At 60.8% G+C, this 14,796-nt stretch overlaps 1 protein-coding gene and 8 non-coding genes across 9 annotated transcripts; 2 read left to right on the forward strand and 7 right to left on the reverse strand.

Annotated features, from left to right (window-relative positions):
* Window positions 1-1,975: 1,975 nt before the first annotated feature.
* Window positions 1,976-2,047, reverse strand: TRNAE-CUC (transfer RNA glutamic acid (anticodon CUC)). Its single transcript has one exon. It is a non-coding gene; the product is annotated as a tRNA-Glu (tRNA).
* A 348-nt stretch (window positions 2,048-2,395) lies between these two features.
* Window positions 2,396-2,467, reverse strand: TRNAG-UCC (transfer RNA glycine (anticodon UCC)). The gene has a single exon. It is a non-coding gene; the product is annotated as a tRNA-Gly (tRNA).
* Window positions 2,468-3,095: 628 nt separating this feature from the next.
* TRNAD-GUC (transfer RNA aspartic acid (anticodon GUC)) lies at window positions 3,096-3,167 on the reverse strand. The gene has a single exon. It is a non-coding gene; the product is annotated as a tRNA-Asp (tRNA).
* A 2,237-nt stretch (window positions 3,168-5,404) lies between these two features.
* Window positions 5,405-5,475, forward strand: TRNAG-GCC (transfer RNA glycine (anticodon GCC)). The gene has a single exon. It is a non-coding gene; the product is annotated as a tRNA-Gly (tRNA).
* Window positions 5,476-10,031: 4,556 nt separating this feature from the next.
* Window positions 10,032-10,103, reverse strand: TRNAE-CUC (transfer RNA glutamic acid (anticodon CUC)). The gene has a single exon. It is a non-coding gene; the product is annotated as a tRNA-Glu (tRNA).
* Window positions 10,104-10,407: 304 nt separating this feature from the next.
* TRNAG-UCC (transfer RNA glycine (anticodon UCC)) lies at window positions 10,408-10,479 on the reverse strand. Its single transcript has one exon. It is a non-coding gene; the product is annotated as a tRNA-Gly (tRNA).
* Window positions 10,480-11,468: 989 nt separating this feature from the next.
* Window positions 11,469-13,151, reverse strand: LOC144580121 (uncharacterized). The gene is made up of 3 exons (XM_078355188.1): window positions 12,999-13,151; window positions 11,860-12,866; window positions 11,469-11,597 (listed from the first exon to the last, which is right to left on the reverse strand). The coding sequence occupies exons 1-2, from the start codon at window positions 13,149-13,151 to the stop codon at window positions 11,862-11,864; spliced, it is 1,158 nt and encodes a 385-aa protein (XP_078211314.1). The 3' UTR covers window positions 11,469-11,597; window positions 11,860-11,861.
* On the reverse strand, window positions 11,805-11,876 carry TRNAD-GUC (transfer RNA aspartic acid (anticodon GUC)). Its single transcript has one exon. It is a non-coding gene; the product is annotated as a tRNA-Asp (tRNA).
* Window positions 13,152-14,134: 983 nt separating the features above from the next.
* Window positions 14,135-14,205, forward strand: TRNAG-GCC (transfer RNA glycine (anticodon GCC)). Its single transcript has one exon. It is a non-coding gene; the product is annotated as a tRNA-Gly (tRNA).
* Window positions 14,206-14,796: the final 591 nt, after the last annotated feature.

Below are 14,796 nucleotides of genomic sequence, written 5' to 3' on the forward strand. Positions count from 1 at the left end.
CCAACGTTCCACATGCGCTTTGGTCAGCTTGGCTGCTGGGTTTTTCCCACCAGCTCCAGCATCTCCACGCTTCAATGCCCCTGACCAGGTTGGTCTAAGTAGCGGGATCTCTCAAGCGTCATTGTCACATCCAGAATAGGCAAAAAACTCAAACATGTCACCAGTGATGGGGAGCATGCATACACACACACACACACACACACACACACACAAAACATGCACCAATAGGCACCCACCGGGTCATGCGCACGCCATCTGATCCCATTGGAAAGTGGGCAGAGAACACATAGGAATGGCCCACCAACGGGTGTGTGAAGAGAAAATGCTCAGTCTCGCCAATCGTCAGGGAAATGCCAATGGAAACCAGGAGGAGCTGTCATCAACCCTGCACAGGGAAAAGAACCCATCCGACGAGGAGGTGGACCAAACGGAAAAATTAGGCACCGTCACTGGAAAGGTGAATAAGGCCGGCCACCCTGAAAAGCAGCATGGAGATTTCTCCAAACGAAACACAACAAAGTAACAGACAAAGGAAACTGCACATCAACCCGACCCTTAGTCTCCTCCACCCCCCCCCCACCACATAACTACAGGTAGAGCTACCACTGCCTCTGGCAATCCCACGGATGCAATGGGTTTTCATCCAAAGCATAAGGGAATCTGAATATCAGACGGATACCCCCACTCCCATGTTGAACGCAGCGCTGTTCACAATTGCAGAAACATCGCATCAACCTAAGAGTCCATCGGCTGCGAAATGGATTAAAGAAATGTGGCATATCAACAGCAGGGAATACTACTTGGCCCTCAAACAGAAGGAATCCTCTCCTTTGCAGCAACACGGATGGAGCTGGAGGTCACGATGCAACCTCAAGTGAGCCGGGAAGAGAAAGACAGAGAGGGAAGGTCCTTACTCCAATCGTTGGAGCTCAAAAAGTCCACCTGGTGGAGGTAGAGCACAGAACGGTAGGAACCAGAGGCTGGAGAGGGTGTGTGGGAGACCGGGGTGAAGAGAGGTTGGAGGAAAGGGGTAAGAGCCTGCGGTTCGTTGGAAGGAATACGTTCCAATGTTCCATCGCAGAGTAGAGCGACTATAGGTAACAGCGATGTGTGTATGAGCGTGTGTTTCCAAAGAGCTGGAAGACAGCGCCTGTGATGTTCCCAACAGGGAGCGTTGACAGATACCGACAAGACGGATGCCCTACATCCCCTGAGTTGATCATCCATCACTCCGCAATCTACACGTGTTCCCACATATCACAGGAATCCCATGGATATCCCGTCCGCACGAAGAAAATCACAATCGGGCCGAAAGAGTGATCGTCACAGCTCGGCCTCCCCGGCGCCATGGCCCGTGGTCTCGGCTCAAGGTTCCATGTGTCATCCCTATCAAAGCCGCTGATGCGCGTGGAGCCCAATCAGAGAATCCGGCCCTCTCAGGACCTGGCAGGCTGTGGAAAATCCAGTGGGCTGGCTGGCATGAGTGGCTCCAGCAGGTGGCCCAAACGTGAGGTGCAGATCTCCCGCAGATGACAGAGAAGTGGCCTGTGAGCCCTCCACCCCCCAGCCCCGGGCTTGGCTTGGTAGAAGCCTCCCTGCTGGAGAGTCGTGGCCCATTCTGTGGCAAGATGCCACTGAGAGTGCCGGTGGCGGTGGCAGCGGCGGCGGCGGGTCTGCTGGCGACCACGGGAGGAAAAAGCCTGTCCTGGCCAGTGGGCTTGCCACCGAGGCAGAGTGGGAGAGAGGCGAGCATCCGACAAGGAAGAGCTGTGAAGCTGATGTGGCGCAGGTGGCGCCAGCTAAGTCAAAAGGACAAATGGGTGGAGGCAGGCGGTGAGCCTTCAGGCCTCAGGTGGAGGCCGCAGGGGTTGTGGTTGGGGTGCAGGAGAAGCAAGCCAGCCTGGTGGCCAAAACGGGAGGAGTGAAGGCGTCGGGCAGTTGGCAGGCGGAGCCAAAGAAGGAAGACTTCCAAGACTTCCCTGACCGGGAATCGAACCCGGGCCGCGGCGGTGAGAGCGCCGAATCCTAACCACTAGACCACCAGGGAGCTTCAGCCACCTGTCCAGGCTTGCGCCTCCTGGCACAAGAGACTGTAGCCCCATCGCTGGGCGTTACCTTGGCACCTGTCCCCTGCTTGGGGTTTTTTTTTTTTTTTTTTGAGACGGAGTCCCTGCTTAGGTTTAAAAGAAACACATACCGCCAGCCCCCGCCGAGGCCAACGCCGACGCCGCCCCCGCTGCAACCCGCCTGCCCCAGCAGCTCTGGTCCTGTTCGCAGTCCACCCTCCAAACACCGCCACCTCCTTCTCCCGCCGGGCGCACACGCGTGCAGCCAGAGGCCAAGCCCGGACACTACAGGGGCTCCGGAGCCCGAGACTCCGCAAAAGGTAGGCCGCTGCGTTGGCCGGGAATCGAACCCGGGTCAACTGCTTGGAAGGCAGCTATGCTCACCACTATACCACCAACGCCGCACGGGGTCGGCAGCAACACCACGCCGGCCGGGATTCACGCGAGGGAGCGCGCAGCCTAAGCCCGGCGCAGCCCGCCTGGCCGCTGCGTCCCTGTCCTTCCGTCCAACCGACCGACCGCCTGGCCGCCGCCCTCCGCATTGCCAAGGCGCAGCCTAAGGCTGCCCAGCTCCCCACCGGAGGCTCCGGTCGGACAGCCTGCCTGCCTGCCTGTCTGTCTGCCGGCCTACCTGCCCCCGGGGCGCTCTCTCTCCCTCGCCCCCCGGGGCCGCCAGAGCCCTACTCCACCAGGTGCCCGGCAGGGCCACAGCCTCTGCGTGCCCACAGGGTCCTCACTCCTCCGCCTCCCACCGGGCCCCGGGCCCAGTGCGAGACAGGGAGCCTCTTCCGACAGCCACTTTGGGCCCGCTGCTCGTTGGGTGCCGTGGGGGCGAGAGGAGGCCGCCACGATGTGGCGACCAAGCGGCCGGGGGCAAGAAAAGACAGGAGGTGCAGGCGGCCAAGGGGGCCACCGGGGTCACGGATACCAAGGGGCCAGGCAGTCTAGGCCCGAGATGACGCCTTGTGGCTAGCTGCGGGGCGGAAGGAGGATAGGTTGGGTCCAAGGCGGCCCAAAAAGGACTGCTGCCTCCCCGTCGGGGAATCGAACCCCGGTCTCCCGCGTGACAGGCGGGGATACTCACCACTATACTAACGAGGACGACGGTGACGGCCAACGGGACGCCAGACCCCACTCCGACCGCGGACGCCGAGCCCTGCCTTGATCCCCTCCGCCTACCGACCGCAGGGGCCCGGCACGTGCCCGCCCGCGACCTGTCACCCGCCACCCGCCACCGGTGGCGTGACCTAACCCGACACCCAACAAAGCACCCTGCGATCCCACCCGGATCCGGAGCGGGGCCCCGACAGCTCCGGGTCCGAGTGGCGTGGAACCTCTCCGCGCGCCCTGTCTGCTGTCTCCAACTTGGGGATCTAGCGGGGAGGAAGAGGCGTGGGCGAAACCGCCAGGCGGCTGCTCCTAGGACCTGGTGGGCGCGTGCCCTGCGGGGGTCGAGCCGGCGGAGGCGCGGGGGCGGGGGCGTGCAGGGGCAGCCGGCACTCCGCGGACCTTTTGGGTCCGGGGTGGGGACGCCGGGGCATCCGCGCCAGAGCTAGCCAGTTGCGTTCGCTCAGTACCCGCTCCGCCTGCGCGATCTGTCGGTTGCGCACGGAACGCACCGGCCAAGGGCGCCGGCTCCCAGGCACACGAACGGCGACTCTACGGCGCGCCGTCAGAAAGACCGAGCGGTCTAAGGCTGCGTTCAGGTCGCAGTCTCCCCTGGAGGCGTGGGTTCGAATCCCACTCCTGACAAGCGGATCTTTTGGCCCGCCCACCCGCCGGAGGGCAACGCCCACCGCCACCCCCTACCACTGAGCCTCGGTTCCCGCCTTGAGCCCTCGCCCACGCTCCAAAACTCCAGCCCCCTTGAAGCAAGCCTCCGAAGCGCAGCCGCTTCTCAGGCACGTCGGTTCTTCCTGCCTGCCCACCCACCCACCGCCAGTCAGAGAAATAGCCCAGGACTGTGCGCCAGCGCTCCGGACCCTCTACCAATTGCCCTTCCGGCAGACGCACTGCCCACCCCCTCACGCGCCCTCTTACATGACCGAAACAAACCGATGGACCGTGAACACCTTCCTGGCTCTTCCCTGCAGGTCTCCTCCGTGGGCCTTCTCCTCACTCGCCTTAACACAACCCTGATTCTGTCGCCTTCCTCCTTTTCCCTCCTTCCTCCCACCGCCCAGCGCCCAGGGTCCACCACCCACCGCTCGCCGCCCTCGGCCCACCGCCTTGAATCTCCGCTGTGCTGCCCAGAGGTATCCGGAATTTACGGCCCGCCCGTTTGCACCCTCCAACTTCTACCCGCTGAGCAGCAGCGACTCGCTCGCGGAGCCCCGCGGACTTCCGCAACCAGAGGCACGCCATCCAATATCCTGTCCTTGCCTCCAACCCCTCTGCCCGCGCCTGCCCATTCCATTCTCCGACCTACCTAGGTCGCCGATCCCACCCCGATAACTGTGCTCCCTTCCCTGTGGGGCCCTAACCGCTAACACCTGCCTGCCAGAGGTCCTCCTGCAGCCTGCACCCCTGCGGGCCAGAGGCCGCGGGATGCCTGCACACAGCCTGGCAGGCGAGCCCAATCCCGGCAACATAGTCCACGAGGAATCCCGGTGGAAGCTTTAGATCCCCGTCACGGGCCCACAGAGGGCCAGGCCCCGCCGGGATCCGCTCTGCGCCGCACCGCATTTCCACGTGGGAAACCGCGACCTGGACCGTCCCAGCAACACCCAGCGCGCGTTCTCCCGGGTCAGCAGCTGCGGCTCTGCCAAAGCGCTCCTCTGCTGCATTTTGGCCTCCCTGACGGCCCATCGGGTCCCGCACCATGTACGAGCCAGAGCGGGGGTCGGGGGACCGGTTCAGAGAGCAGAAGCGAGGCTCCTACGGACTTAGTCCGCGTTTCTGAGCCACACACATTGGCTGCGAGACCCGTGCCCGTTCACCGCCCCCTCTCGCTGACACTGCCACCCCCAACCCCGGCGGAGGGCCAGCCCGGCGGGAAAAGGACTTTGGGTCTGGGCTGGGGATCCGCGCTCAGCAAGACACGCCACAGCGCACCCGCTCACATGGGCTTTCCGCCGCGGGCCAGGGCTGGTCATTTTCCTGGCGACCCTGGCGGCAGAGAAAGTGCAAGATGGGACGAGTCGGCCTCTCTCCCTCCCCGCGTTGCGCCCATGTTCCCTCGACGTGACGTGACGGGAGCCTCCCTTTCTGCCAGCCCCATAGGGCCAGCCTCTCGTGGACGCTACAGTGGGTCATACGCCCACTACTCGATGTGACCACTGAAGAGCGACTGGTGGCAAGCGCCCTTGTGCCAGCTACCGACGGCACCTTCCATTGGTGCATGGGTGGTTCAGTGGTAGAATTCTCGCCTGCCACGCGGGAGGCCCGGGTTCGATTCCCGGCCCATGCAGTGCCATGTCCCATTTTGGTGCTGTAGCACCACCGTATAGCTGCGCTCTCTCTGCCGCCTGCTTACGCTCGGGGCGCTAGAGCGTGTCCTGCCGTGGTCCTGCTACCACGCGGGATCCGCCACTGCCCACGCCCCTGCACATCTCTGGACTAATGGATGAGGCCACCCTGCCCTGCCCACCTCGGTAACAACACCCCCTCCGACCCCAGGAGCTCACCAGACACCAGCCTTTGGCAGCCTCCTGGTCCTGTTTTTCTTCACTGCCCTGCCATGGCCTCTGCCCCACACATTCAAGGAATGCCGCCACGCAGCACGAGCTGGCACCTGCTCGCCCCACCTCTTCTCTTCACTTTTCACCACCACTACCTCCCTCTCTCTCTCTCTCTCTCTCTCTCTCCTCTGACTCTCCCCATCCCTGGCTCCCAACCTCTGGAAAATCATGCCATGGATGCCCTTCCAGTATCTACGAAGTTGAGACTTGGAGGAGAGAAACATCAAATTTCCCTGTGGGCAAGGAGGAGAAGGGAGGGTCATAGAGTCCTAAATGCCACCACACTAGTTAACGCGTAACATGTGCACAGCCTCCATTCACTGTGTCGGTGTTCCAGACACTCCACACTCTCTCTACTGGTGACGCTCACATGGCACCCCCACCGTCATCACGCCTCTCTCAACTTAACCCTCATCCACCATTTGAGTCCAGGATCCTGCCTTGATGCCATCGCTAGGACCTCTATTCATCTCAACTCCAGGCACATACATGCTCAAGAGGTGAATGGGCATCCTGAAGGCTGCTTACTTATGTCTTCGGTCCAGGTGCATTCCCTACCCCTTTGAGAACTGGGACATGGCCCCCAGTCACTCTGTTACGCTGTCTGTCCTACCCTTAGCTGCTTGCCACTTCACCCCAGCCCCACTCCGTACTCTGACCTCGTGGCCCAACAGTATCGCAGTCTCCCCCTGCCAGGGTCCTCTTTGACCACACCGACTTCAGACCAGAGCCCAGACAGACCAACCCGCTGAAAATCTACTGCTCCTTCCAGCCTCCAGGCTCAGCCTTCCCTCCCTCAGCTCTATCTCCCCCAACCCCACGCGTTCTTACACACACACACACACACACACACACACAAACACACACATCCCAGCACAGCCAACTCTCCGTCTGGCTGCCTGTGCCTCTCTCTCGTACGACTCACATCCCCCAGTCCTGTTTCCCTTCAGGCTCTTCAGACAAACACCAGCTCCACCACCACCTGGGATCCCTCAGACCGCACACCCCTCCCGCGATGTGCCTCAACGCCCCAGGCATCGGCACTACCTCCTTCTAACTGGACCACCTCGTTCCCCGACATTGGCAGCCAGCCTGTGCACCACCCGGACACCTTAAACTCCTTCTCCCGCCTCCCAGTCCGCCGGCGGCATGCTTCTGTCCTTTCCTTGGTGTCAGTCCCTAGTCCCGTGCCACGGTGGTTGCTAGCCACGGGAATGCACACCTTTCTCCGTCACTGTCATGCACTGACACACACCCACATCTCGCAGGCAAGCAAGCAGGCCTCCGGCGGGGATGCCAAACCTCTCTCCCCAATAGGGTTTGGTCTCGGCAGGCGATCTGACTTTGCCAAGATCTCCCCAACGTCAAGGGACAGGCTTCGGTGGTCCCGGAGACCTCTACTTTGCCCCAAAGGCAAGTTTCGGCAGGGAGTCGACTGAGCTCTGCCATTGACTTGGAGGAACGGCCAAGCTCTAAGGTCGATAATGGGCTGGACAGAGGCTGGGACAACTGGGCATATCTGTGCTAAGGAGGGGATGGGAAGAAATTCCACAGCAAATCTAGGCGCTGGGGATATGCGCCATCTCCGTGTTTTCCTTGCCAGCTGGGGAGAAGTTAGAGAGCATAGGTGAAGAAATGGGAAACCAACGTCCGCTACCAGTCTATCCTGAACCCCAACGTTCCACATGCGCTTTAGTCAGCTTGGCTACTGGATTTTTCCCACCAGCTCCAGCATCTCCACGCTTCAATGCCCGTGGCAAGGTTGGTCTAAGTACTGGGATCTCTCAAGCGTCATCGTCGTATCCAGAATAGGCTAGAAACTCAAACATGTCAACAGTGATGGAGAGCATGCGTACACACACACACGCACACGCACACACACACAAAACACACACCAATAAGCACCCACCTGGCCAAGCGTACGCCATCTGATCCCACTGGAAAGTGGGCAGAGAACACATAGGAATGGTCCACAAACGGGTGTATGCTAATGGAACCCTGGAGGAGCTGTCATCAACCCCGCTTAGGATGACCGTCATTAAACCCACAGGGAAAATAACCCATCCCGACGAGGAGGTGGACAAAACGGAAAAATTAGGCACCATGGGTGGAAAGGTGAATAAGGCCGGCCACCCTGAAAAGCAGCATGGAGATTTCTCCAAACGAAACACAACAAACAAAGTAACAAACAAATGAAACTGCATCTCAACCCGACCTTTCCGTCTCCTCCACTTCCTCCCGCACACATAACTACAGGTAGAGCTACCGCTGCCTCCAGCAATCCCACCGATGCGATGGGTATTCATCCAAAGCATAAGGGAATCTGAATATCAGAGGGATACCCCCACCCCCATGTTGAACGCAGCGCTGTTCACAATTGCAGAAACATTGCATCAACCTAAGACTCCATCGGCTGGCAAATGGATTAGAGAAATGTGGCAATAAACAGCAAGGAATGCTCCTTGGCCCTCAAGTGGAATGAATCCTCTCCTTTGCAGCAACAGGGATGGAGCTGGAGGTCACGATGCAACGTCAAGTAAGCCGGGAAGAGAAAGACAGAGAGGGCAGGTCCTTACTCCTATCGTGGGAGCTCAAAAAGTCCACCTGGTGGAGGTAGAGCACAGAACGGTAGGAACCAGAGGCTGGAGAGTGAGGGAATCTGTGCAGATCGCTCCCGCGTGAGGCCCCTGGGAAATGGGCCTCACCATACGGTGAGCTTGAGCCCGGACACAGATCCCCGGTTGGGGGAGTCGAGCTGAGGGAAAGTAGGAACCGAGAGAGGAACTATATGTTATCCAAAATAATTAACAGACATTACTTTATGGATATGGGGACTTGGGAGGCATTGTGTCTACTTTCGGCTTCTTATGGTTTATTGTCTCATTGTGTTCATTTTGGACTCGTGTTACCTTCATTGCAATATATTAACTTAAATATTTACACTTGGTAACTTACCGTAACTTACAGGGCATAACTGTAACTTATTTACCATAGCTTACAGGGCGTGACTGTAATCTACTTACCTTGACCTATTGGGTGTAACCTACTTACTGGGCGTAGCCTACTTACTGAGCTTAACTTACTTACTGGGCGTAACGTGCTTACTGTAATTTAAGTACGTTAATCTGCTGTAAACAACTTTAACTTCAGAAAAGTATGTAATGAAACACATTGCAGAAATAAAATTGCTGCATGAGCATAGCGCATGTAGCCCTCCAGACCTCGCCTTTTCTATCTCCTTTTTTTCCGGCGCGCGCTCTCTTCCAGGTTTGGGACCCTCTTGCTGGACTAGATTCCCGGGCTCCCGTTCAGTTCACAACAGGAGAGGGTGTGTGGGAGACCGGGATGAGGAGAGGTTGGAGGAAAGGGGTACGAGCCTGCGGTTCGATGGAAGGAATACGTTCCAATGTTCCATCGCAGAGTAGGGCGACTATAGGTAACAGCGATGTGTGTATGAGCGTGTGTTTCCAAAGAGCTGGAAGACAGCGCCTGTGATGTTCCCAACAGGGAGCGTTGACAGATACCGACAAGAGGGATGCCCTACATCCCCTGAATTGATCATCCATCACTCCGCAATCTACATGTGTTCCCAAATATCACAGGAATCCCATCCATAGCCTGTCCGCACGACAAAAATCACAATCGGGCCGAAATAGTGATCGTCACAGCTCCGCCTCCCCAGCGCCATGGCCCGTGGTCTCGGCTCAAGGTTCCATGTCATCCCTATCAAAGCCGCTGACGCGCGTGGAGCCCAATCAGGACTCCGACCCTCTCAGGGCCTGGCAGGCCATGGAAAATCCAGTGGGCTGGCTGGCATGAGTGGCCCTAGCAGGTGGCCCAACCATGAGGTGCAGATCCCCCGAAGATGACAGAAGTGGCCTGTGAGCCCTCCATCCCCCGCCCCCACCCTCAGGCTTGGCTTGGCAGAAGCCTCCCTGCTGGAGAGTCGTGGCCCATTCTATGGCAAGATGCCACTGAGAGTGCCGGTGTGGTGCCGGTGGCGGCGGGTCTGCTGGTGACCATGGGAGGAAAAAGCCTGTCCTGGCCAGTGGGCTTCGCCACCGAGGTAGAGTGGGAGAGAGAGGGGAGCACCCGACAAGGAAGAGCTGTGAAGCTGATGTGGCACCAGCGAAGTCAAAAGGACAAATGGGTGGAGGCAGGCGGGGAGCCTTCGGGCCTCCAGTGGAGGCTGCAGGGGTTGTGGCTGGGGTGCGGGAGAAGCAAGCCAGCCTGGTGGCCACAACGGGAGGAGTGAAGGCGCCAGGCGGAGCCAAAGAAGAAAGACTTCCCTGACCGGGAATCGAACCCGGGCCGCGGCGGTGAGAGCGCCGAATCCTAACCACTAGACCACCAGGGAGCTCCAGCCACCTGTCCAGTCTTGCGCCTCCTGGCCGCAGAGACTGTGGCCCCATCGCTGGGCGCTACCTTGGCACCCGTCCCCTGCTTGGGTTTAAAACAAACACGTACCACCAGCCCCCGCCGACGCCGACGCTGCCCCCGGCAACTGGCAACCCGCCTGCCCCAGCAACTCTGATCCTGTTCGCAGTCCACCCTCCAAACACCGCCACCTCCTTCCATGGGCGCACGTATGTGCAGCCAGAGGCCAAGACCGGACACAACATGGGCTCCGGCGCTCGAGACCCCAGCAAAAGGTGGGCCGCTGCGTTGGCCGGGAATCGAACCCGGGTCAACTGCTTGGAAGGCAGCTATGCTCACCACTATACCACCAACGCCGCACGCCCGGGCAGCCACGCCACGCCGACCCGGGGCTCCCGGGAGCGAGTGCGTCGCCTAAGTCTGGCGCAGCCCAGTTGGCCGCTGCGTCCCTCTGTCCGTCCGTCCGACCGACCGCCCGGCCGCCGCTGCCCTCTGCGTTTCCACAGCACCGCCTAAGGCGGCCCCGCGCCCCACGGGAGCGTGGCGGCTCCGGTCGGACCGCCTGCCTGCCTGCCTCTGGCACTATTGGTAACTGAACGCGAGCCCGGGAGTCTCCTCCAGCGAGAGGGTCCCAAACCTGGAAGAGAGCGTGCGCGGAAAACAAGGAAGACAGAGGAGCGGGGACTGGAGAACTGATTAGGCAGTGCCCAAAACAGCAATTTTATTTGTGCAGTAGGTTCCATTATATACTTTTCTACTTAATGTTGTTTTCGTCAGATCAAAGTATTTCTCAAATAACAAAAGAAACAGAAAACAATTCTGGGGAACTAGTAAAAGGGACAGATACTGATTTAAAAGGTCAAGGGGGAAGTAGGTGATGCTGATTATCAATATTATCAGAACAACCAGTAACTCAGATAACAATCTTCAATTATCTAGAAGTCACAAGCTCAGCAGTAAATCATGCATCTGCAAAAGACAAGAGCGGCAGGGGAGGTCACTAGGCTGAAACAATGCCTGGTAAACAAAGTCGTAGAACAGGTTTAGATTAGGAGCCAGAAAGGGGAACACAATACCCAGTTGAATCACTTCAACGTTCACCCAGCCGTTATCGCATCAACCAAGAAGGCTGAAAATAGTGTCCTGCTTAGTCACTCTCCTCTCAATTCCTTCTTTCCCATAGCTCGACAACCTCCAGCCAGGGAGAGTGTGTAAGGCATCAAGCTCACCTAATGACAGAGGCCATGTTGTTAGTCTCTGGAAGGGGCGATTCCCATAGGGGGCGCTCTCTCTCTCTCCCTGCCCGGGGCCGCCAGAGCGGTTCACCAGGTGCCCGGCGGGGCCACAGCCGCTGCGGGCCCACAGGGTCCTCACTCTTCCGGCCCGGGGCGGTGCCAGGTAGGCAGCCTCTTCCGACAGCAACTTTGGGCCGGCCGCTCGTTGGGAGCCGTGGGGGCGAGAGGAGGCCGCCAAGCTGTGGCGACCAAGCGCCCGTGGTCAAGAAAATTCAGGAGGTGCAGGAGGCCAAGGGGGCCACGGGCGCCACGGGGGCTACGGGGACCAAGGGGCCAGGCAGTCCAGGCCCGAGATGGCGCCCTGCGGCTCGCTGGAGCAGGCGGGGAGGAGGATAGGTTGGGCACACATGCTGGGTTCGAGGCGGGGGCCCAAAAAGGACTGCTGCCTCCCCGTCGGGGAATCGAACCCCGGTCTCCCGCGTGACAGGCGGGGATACTCACCACTATACTAACGAGGACGACGGTGACGGCCAACGGGACGCCAGACCCCACTCCGACCGCGGACGCCGAGCCCTGCCTTGATCCCTTCCGCCGACCGACCGCAGGGGCCCGGCACGCGCCCTCCCGCGACCTGTCATCCGCCACCGCAACCTGCCACTCGCCACCCACCACCGGTGGCGTGACCTAACTTGACACCCAACAAAGCACCCTGCGATCCCACCTGGATCCGGAGCGGGACCCCGACAGCTCCGGGTCCGAGTGGCGTGGAACCTCCCCGTGCGCCCTGTCTGCTGTCTCCAACGCTGGGATCGCGCCGGGAGGAAGAGGCGCGGGCGAAACCGCCAGGCGGCTGCTCCTAGGACCTGGTGGGCGCGTGCCCTGCGGGGGTACAGCCGGCGGAGGCGCGGGGGCGGGGACGTGCAGGGGCGGCCTGCACTCCGCGGACCTTTTGGGTCCGGGGTGGGGACGCCGGGGCGTCCGCGCCAGAGCCAGCCGGTTGCGTTCACTCGGTGCCTGCTCCCCCCGCGCGATCCGTCGGTTGCGCACGGAACGCAGCGGCCAAGGGCGCCGGCTCCCAGGCACGCGAACCGCAACGCTCCACGGCACGCCGTCAGGATGGCCGACCGGTCTAAGGCGCAGCGTTCAGGTCGCAGTCTCCCCTGGAGGCGTGGGTTCGAATCCCCAAGCGGACCTTTTGGCCAGGCCGCCCGCCGGAAGGCAACGCCCACCGCCACCTTGGACCACCGAGCCTCGGTTCCCGCCTTGGGCCCTCGCCCACGCTCCAAAACTCCAGTCCCCTTCAAGCAAGCCTCCGAAGCGCAGCCGCTTCTCAGGCACGTCCGTTCTTCCTGCCTGCCCGCCCACCCACCGCAGTCAGAGAAATAGCCCAGGACTGTGCGCCAGCGCTCCCGACCCTCTACCAATTGCCCTTCAGGCAGACGCACTCCCCACCCCTTCACGCGCCCTCTTATCTGGCCCAAACACCGAGAGGGACGGCGAACACCTTCCTGTCACTTCCCTGACTGTCTCCTCCGTCGGCCTTCTCCTCACTCGCCCTAACAGACACAGCCCTGATAATCTCGCCTTCCTCCTTTTCCCTCCTTCCTCCCACCGCCCAGCGCCCACCACCCACTGCTCACCGCCCTCCGCCCACCGCCTGGAATCGCCGCTGCGCTACCCACAGGCGTCCGGAGTGCACGGCCCGCCTGTTTGCACCCTCCAACTTCTGCCCGCTGAGCAGCAGCGACTTGCTCGTGGAGCCCCGCGCACTTCCGCAACCAGAGGCACGCCATCCAACATCCTGTCCTTGCCTCCAACCCCTCGGCCCCCGCCTGCCCATTCCATTCTCCGGACACCCTACCCAGGTCGCAGATCCCACCGCGCTAACTATGCTCCCTTCCTTGTGGGGCCCTAACCGCTAACACCTGCCTGCCGGCGGTCCTCCTGCAGCCCGCACCCCTGCGGACCAGAGGCGGAGGCATCCCTGCGCACAGCCTGGCAGGCGAGCCCAAACCCGCAACATGGCCCACGAGGAATCCCGGTGGAAGCTTTAGATCCCTGTCACGGGCCCACAGAGGGCCAGGCCCCGCCGGGACCAGCTCTGCGCCACACCGCATTTCCGCGTGGGAAACCGCGACCTGGACCGTCCCATCCACACCCAGCGCGCCTTCTCCCGGGTCAGCAGCTGCGGCTCTGCCAAAGCGCTCCTCTGCTGCATTGTGGCCTCCCTACCTGCCCATCGGGGTCCCGCACCATGTACGAGCAAGAGCGGGGGTGGAGGGGCCGGTTCAGAGCGCAGAAGCGAGGATCCCACGGACTTGGTCCGAATTTCTGAGCCACACGCAGCGGCTGCGAGACTCCTGCCCCTTCACCACCCCCTTTCGCTGACACCGCCACCCCCAACCCCGGCGGAGGGCCAGTCCGGCGGGAAAGGACTTTGGGTCTGGGCCGGGGATCCGCGCTCAGCAAGACCCGCCACAGCGCACCTGCCCACATGGGCCTTCGGCCGCGGGCCAGGGCTGGTCTTTTTCCTGGCGAAACTAAAGTTAGAGAAAGTGCAAGATGGGACGAGTCGGCCTCTCTCCCTCCCCGCGTTGAGCCCATGTTCCCTCGACGTGACGTGACGGAAGCCTCCCCTTCCCCTTCTGCTCACCCCATAGGGCCAGCCTCTCGTGGACGCTACAGTGGGACACACGCCCACCGCTCGATGTAAGCAGTGAAGGGCGGCTGGTGGTGAGTGCCCCTGTGCCAGCTATCGTCGGCACCTGTCATTGGTGCATGGGTGGTTCAGTGGTAGAATTCTCGCCTGCCACGCGGGAGTCCTGGGTTCAATCCCCGGCCCACGCAGGGCGGCGTCCCATTTTGGTGCTGCAGCACCACCGTATAGCTGCGCTCCCCTCTGCCACCTGCTTACGCTCGGGGCGCTAGAGCGTGTCCTGCTGTGGCCCTGCTGCCACGCGGGATCCGCCTCCGCGCACTCCTCCACGCCTGTCTGGGCTAATGGATGAGGCCACCCTGCCCTACCCCACCTCGGTAACAACACCCCCTCCAAACCCAGGAGCGCGCCAGACACCAGGCTTTGGCAGCCTCCTGGTCCTGTTTCTATTCACTGCCCTGCCACAGCTTCTGCCACAAGCATTTCACTTAAAGGAATGCCGCCAGGCAGCACGAGCTTGCACCTGCTCACCCCACCTCTTCTCTTCACTTTTCACCACGACTACCTCCCCCTCTCTCTCTCCTCTGACTCTCTCTCCATCGCTGGCTCCCCACCTCTAGAAAATCATGCCATGGATGCCCTTCCAGTAGAGAGGAAGTCGAGACTTGGAGGAGAGAAACATCAGGTTTCCCTGCGGGGGGTAGGGGTGAGGGTCATACAGTTCTAAATGCCACCACACCAGTAAACACGTGGCATGTGCACAGCCTCCATTCATCGTGTTC

This window comes from Callithrix jacchus, chromosome 18 (assembly GCF_049354715.1).
Source record: "Callithrix jacchus isolate 240 chromosome 18, calJac240_pri, whole genome shotgun sequence".
Classification (NCBI taxonomy): Eukaryota; Metazoa; Chordata; class Mammalia; order Primates; family Cebidae; genus Callithrix; species Callithrix jacchus.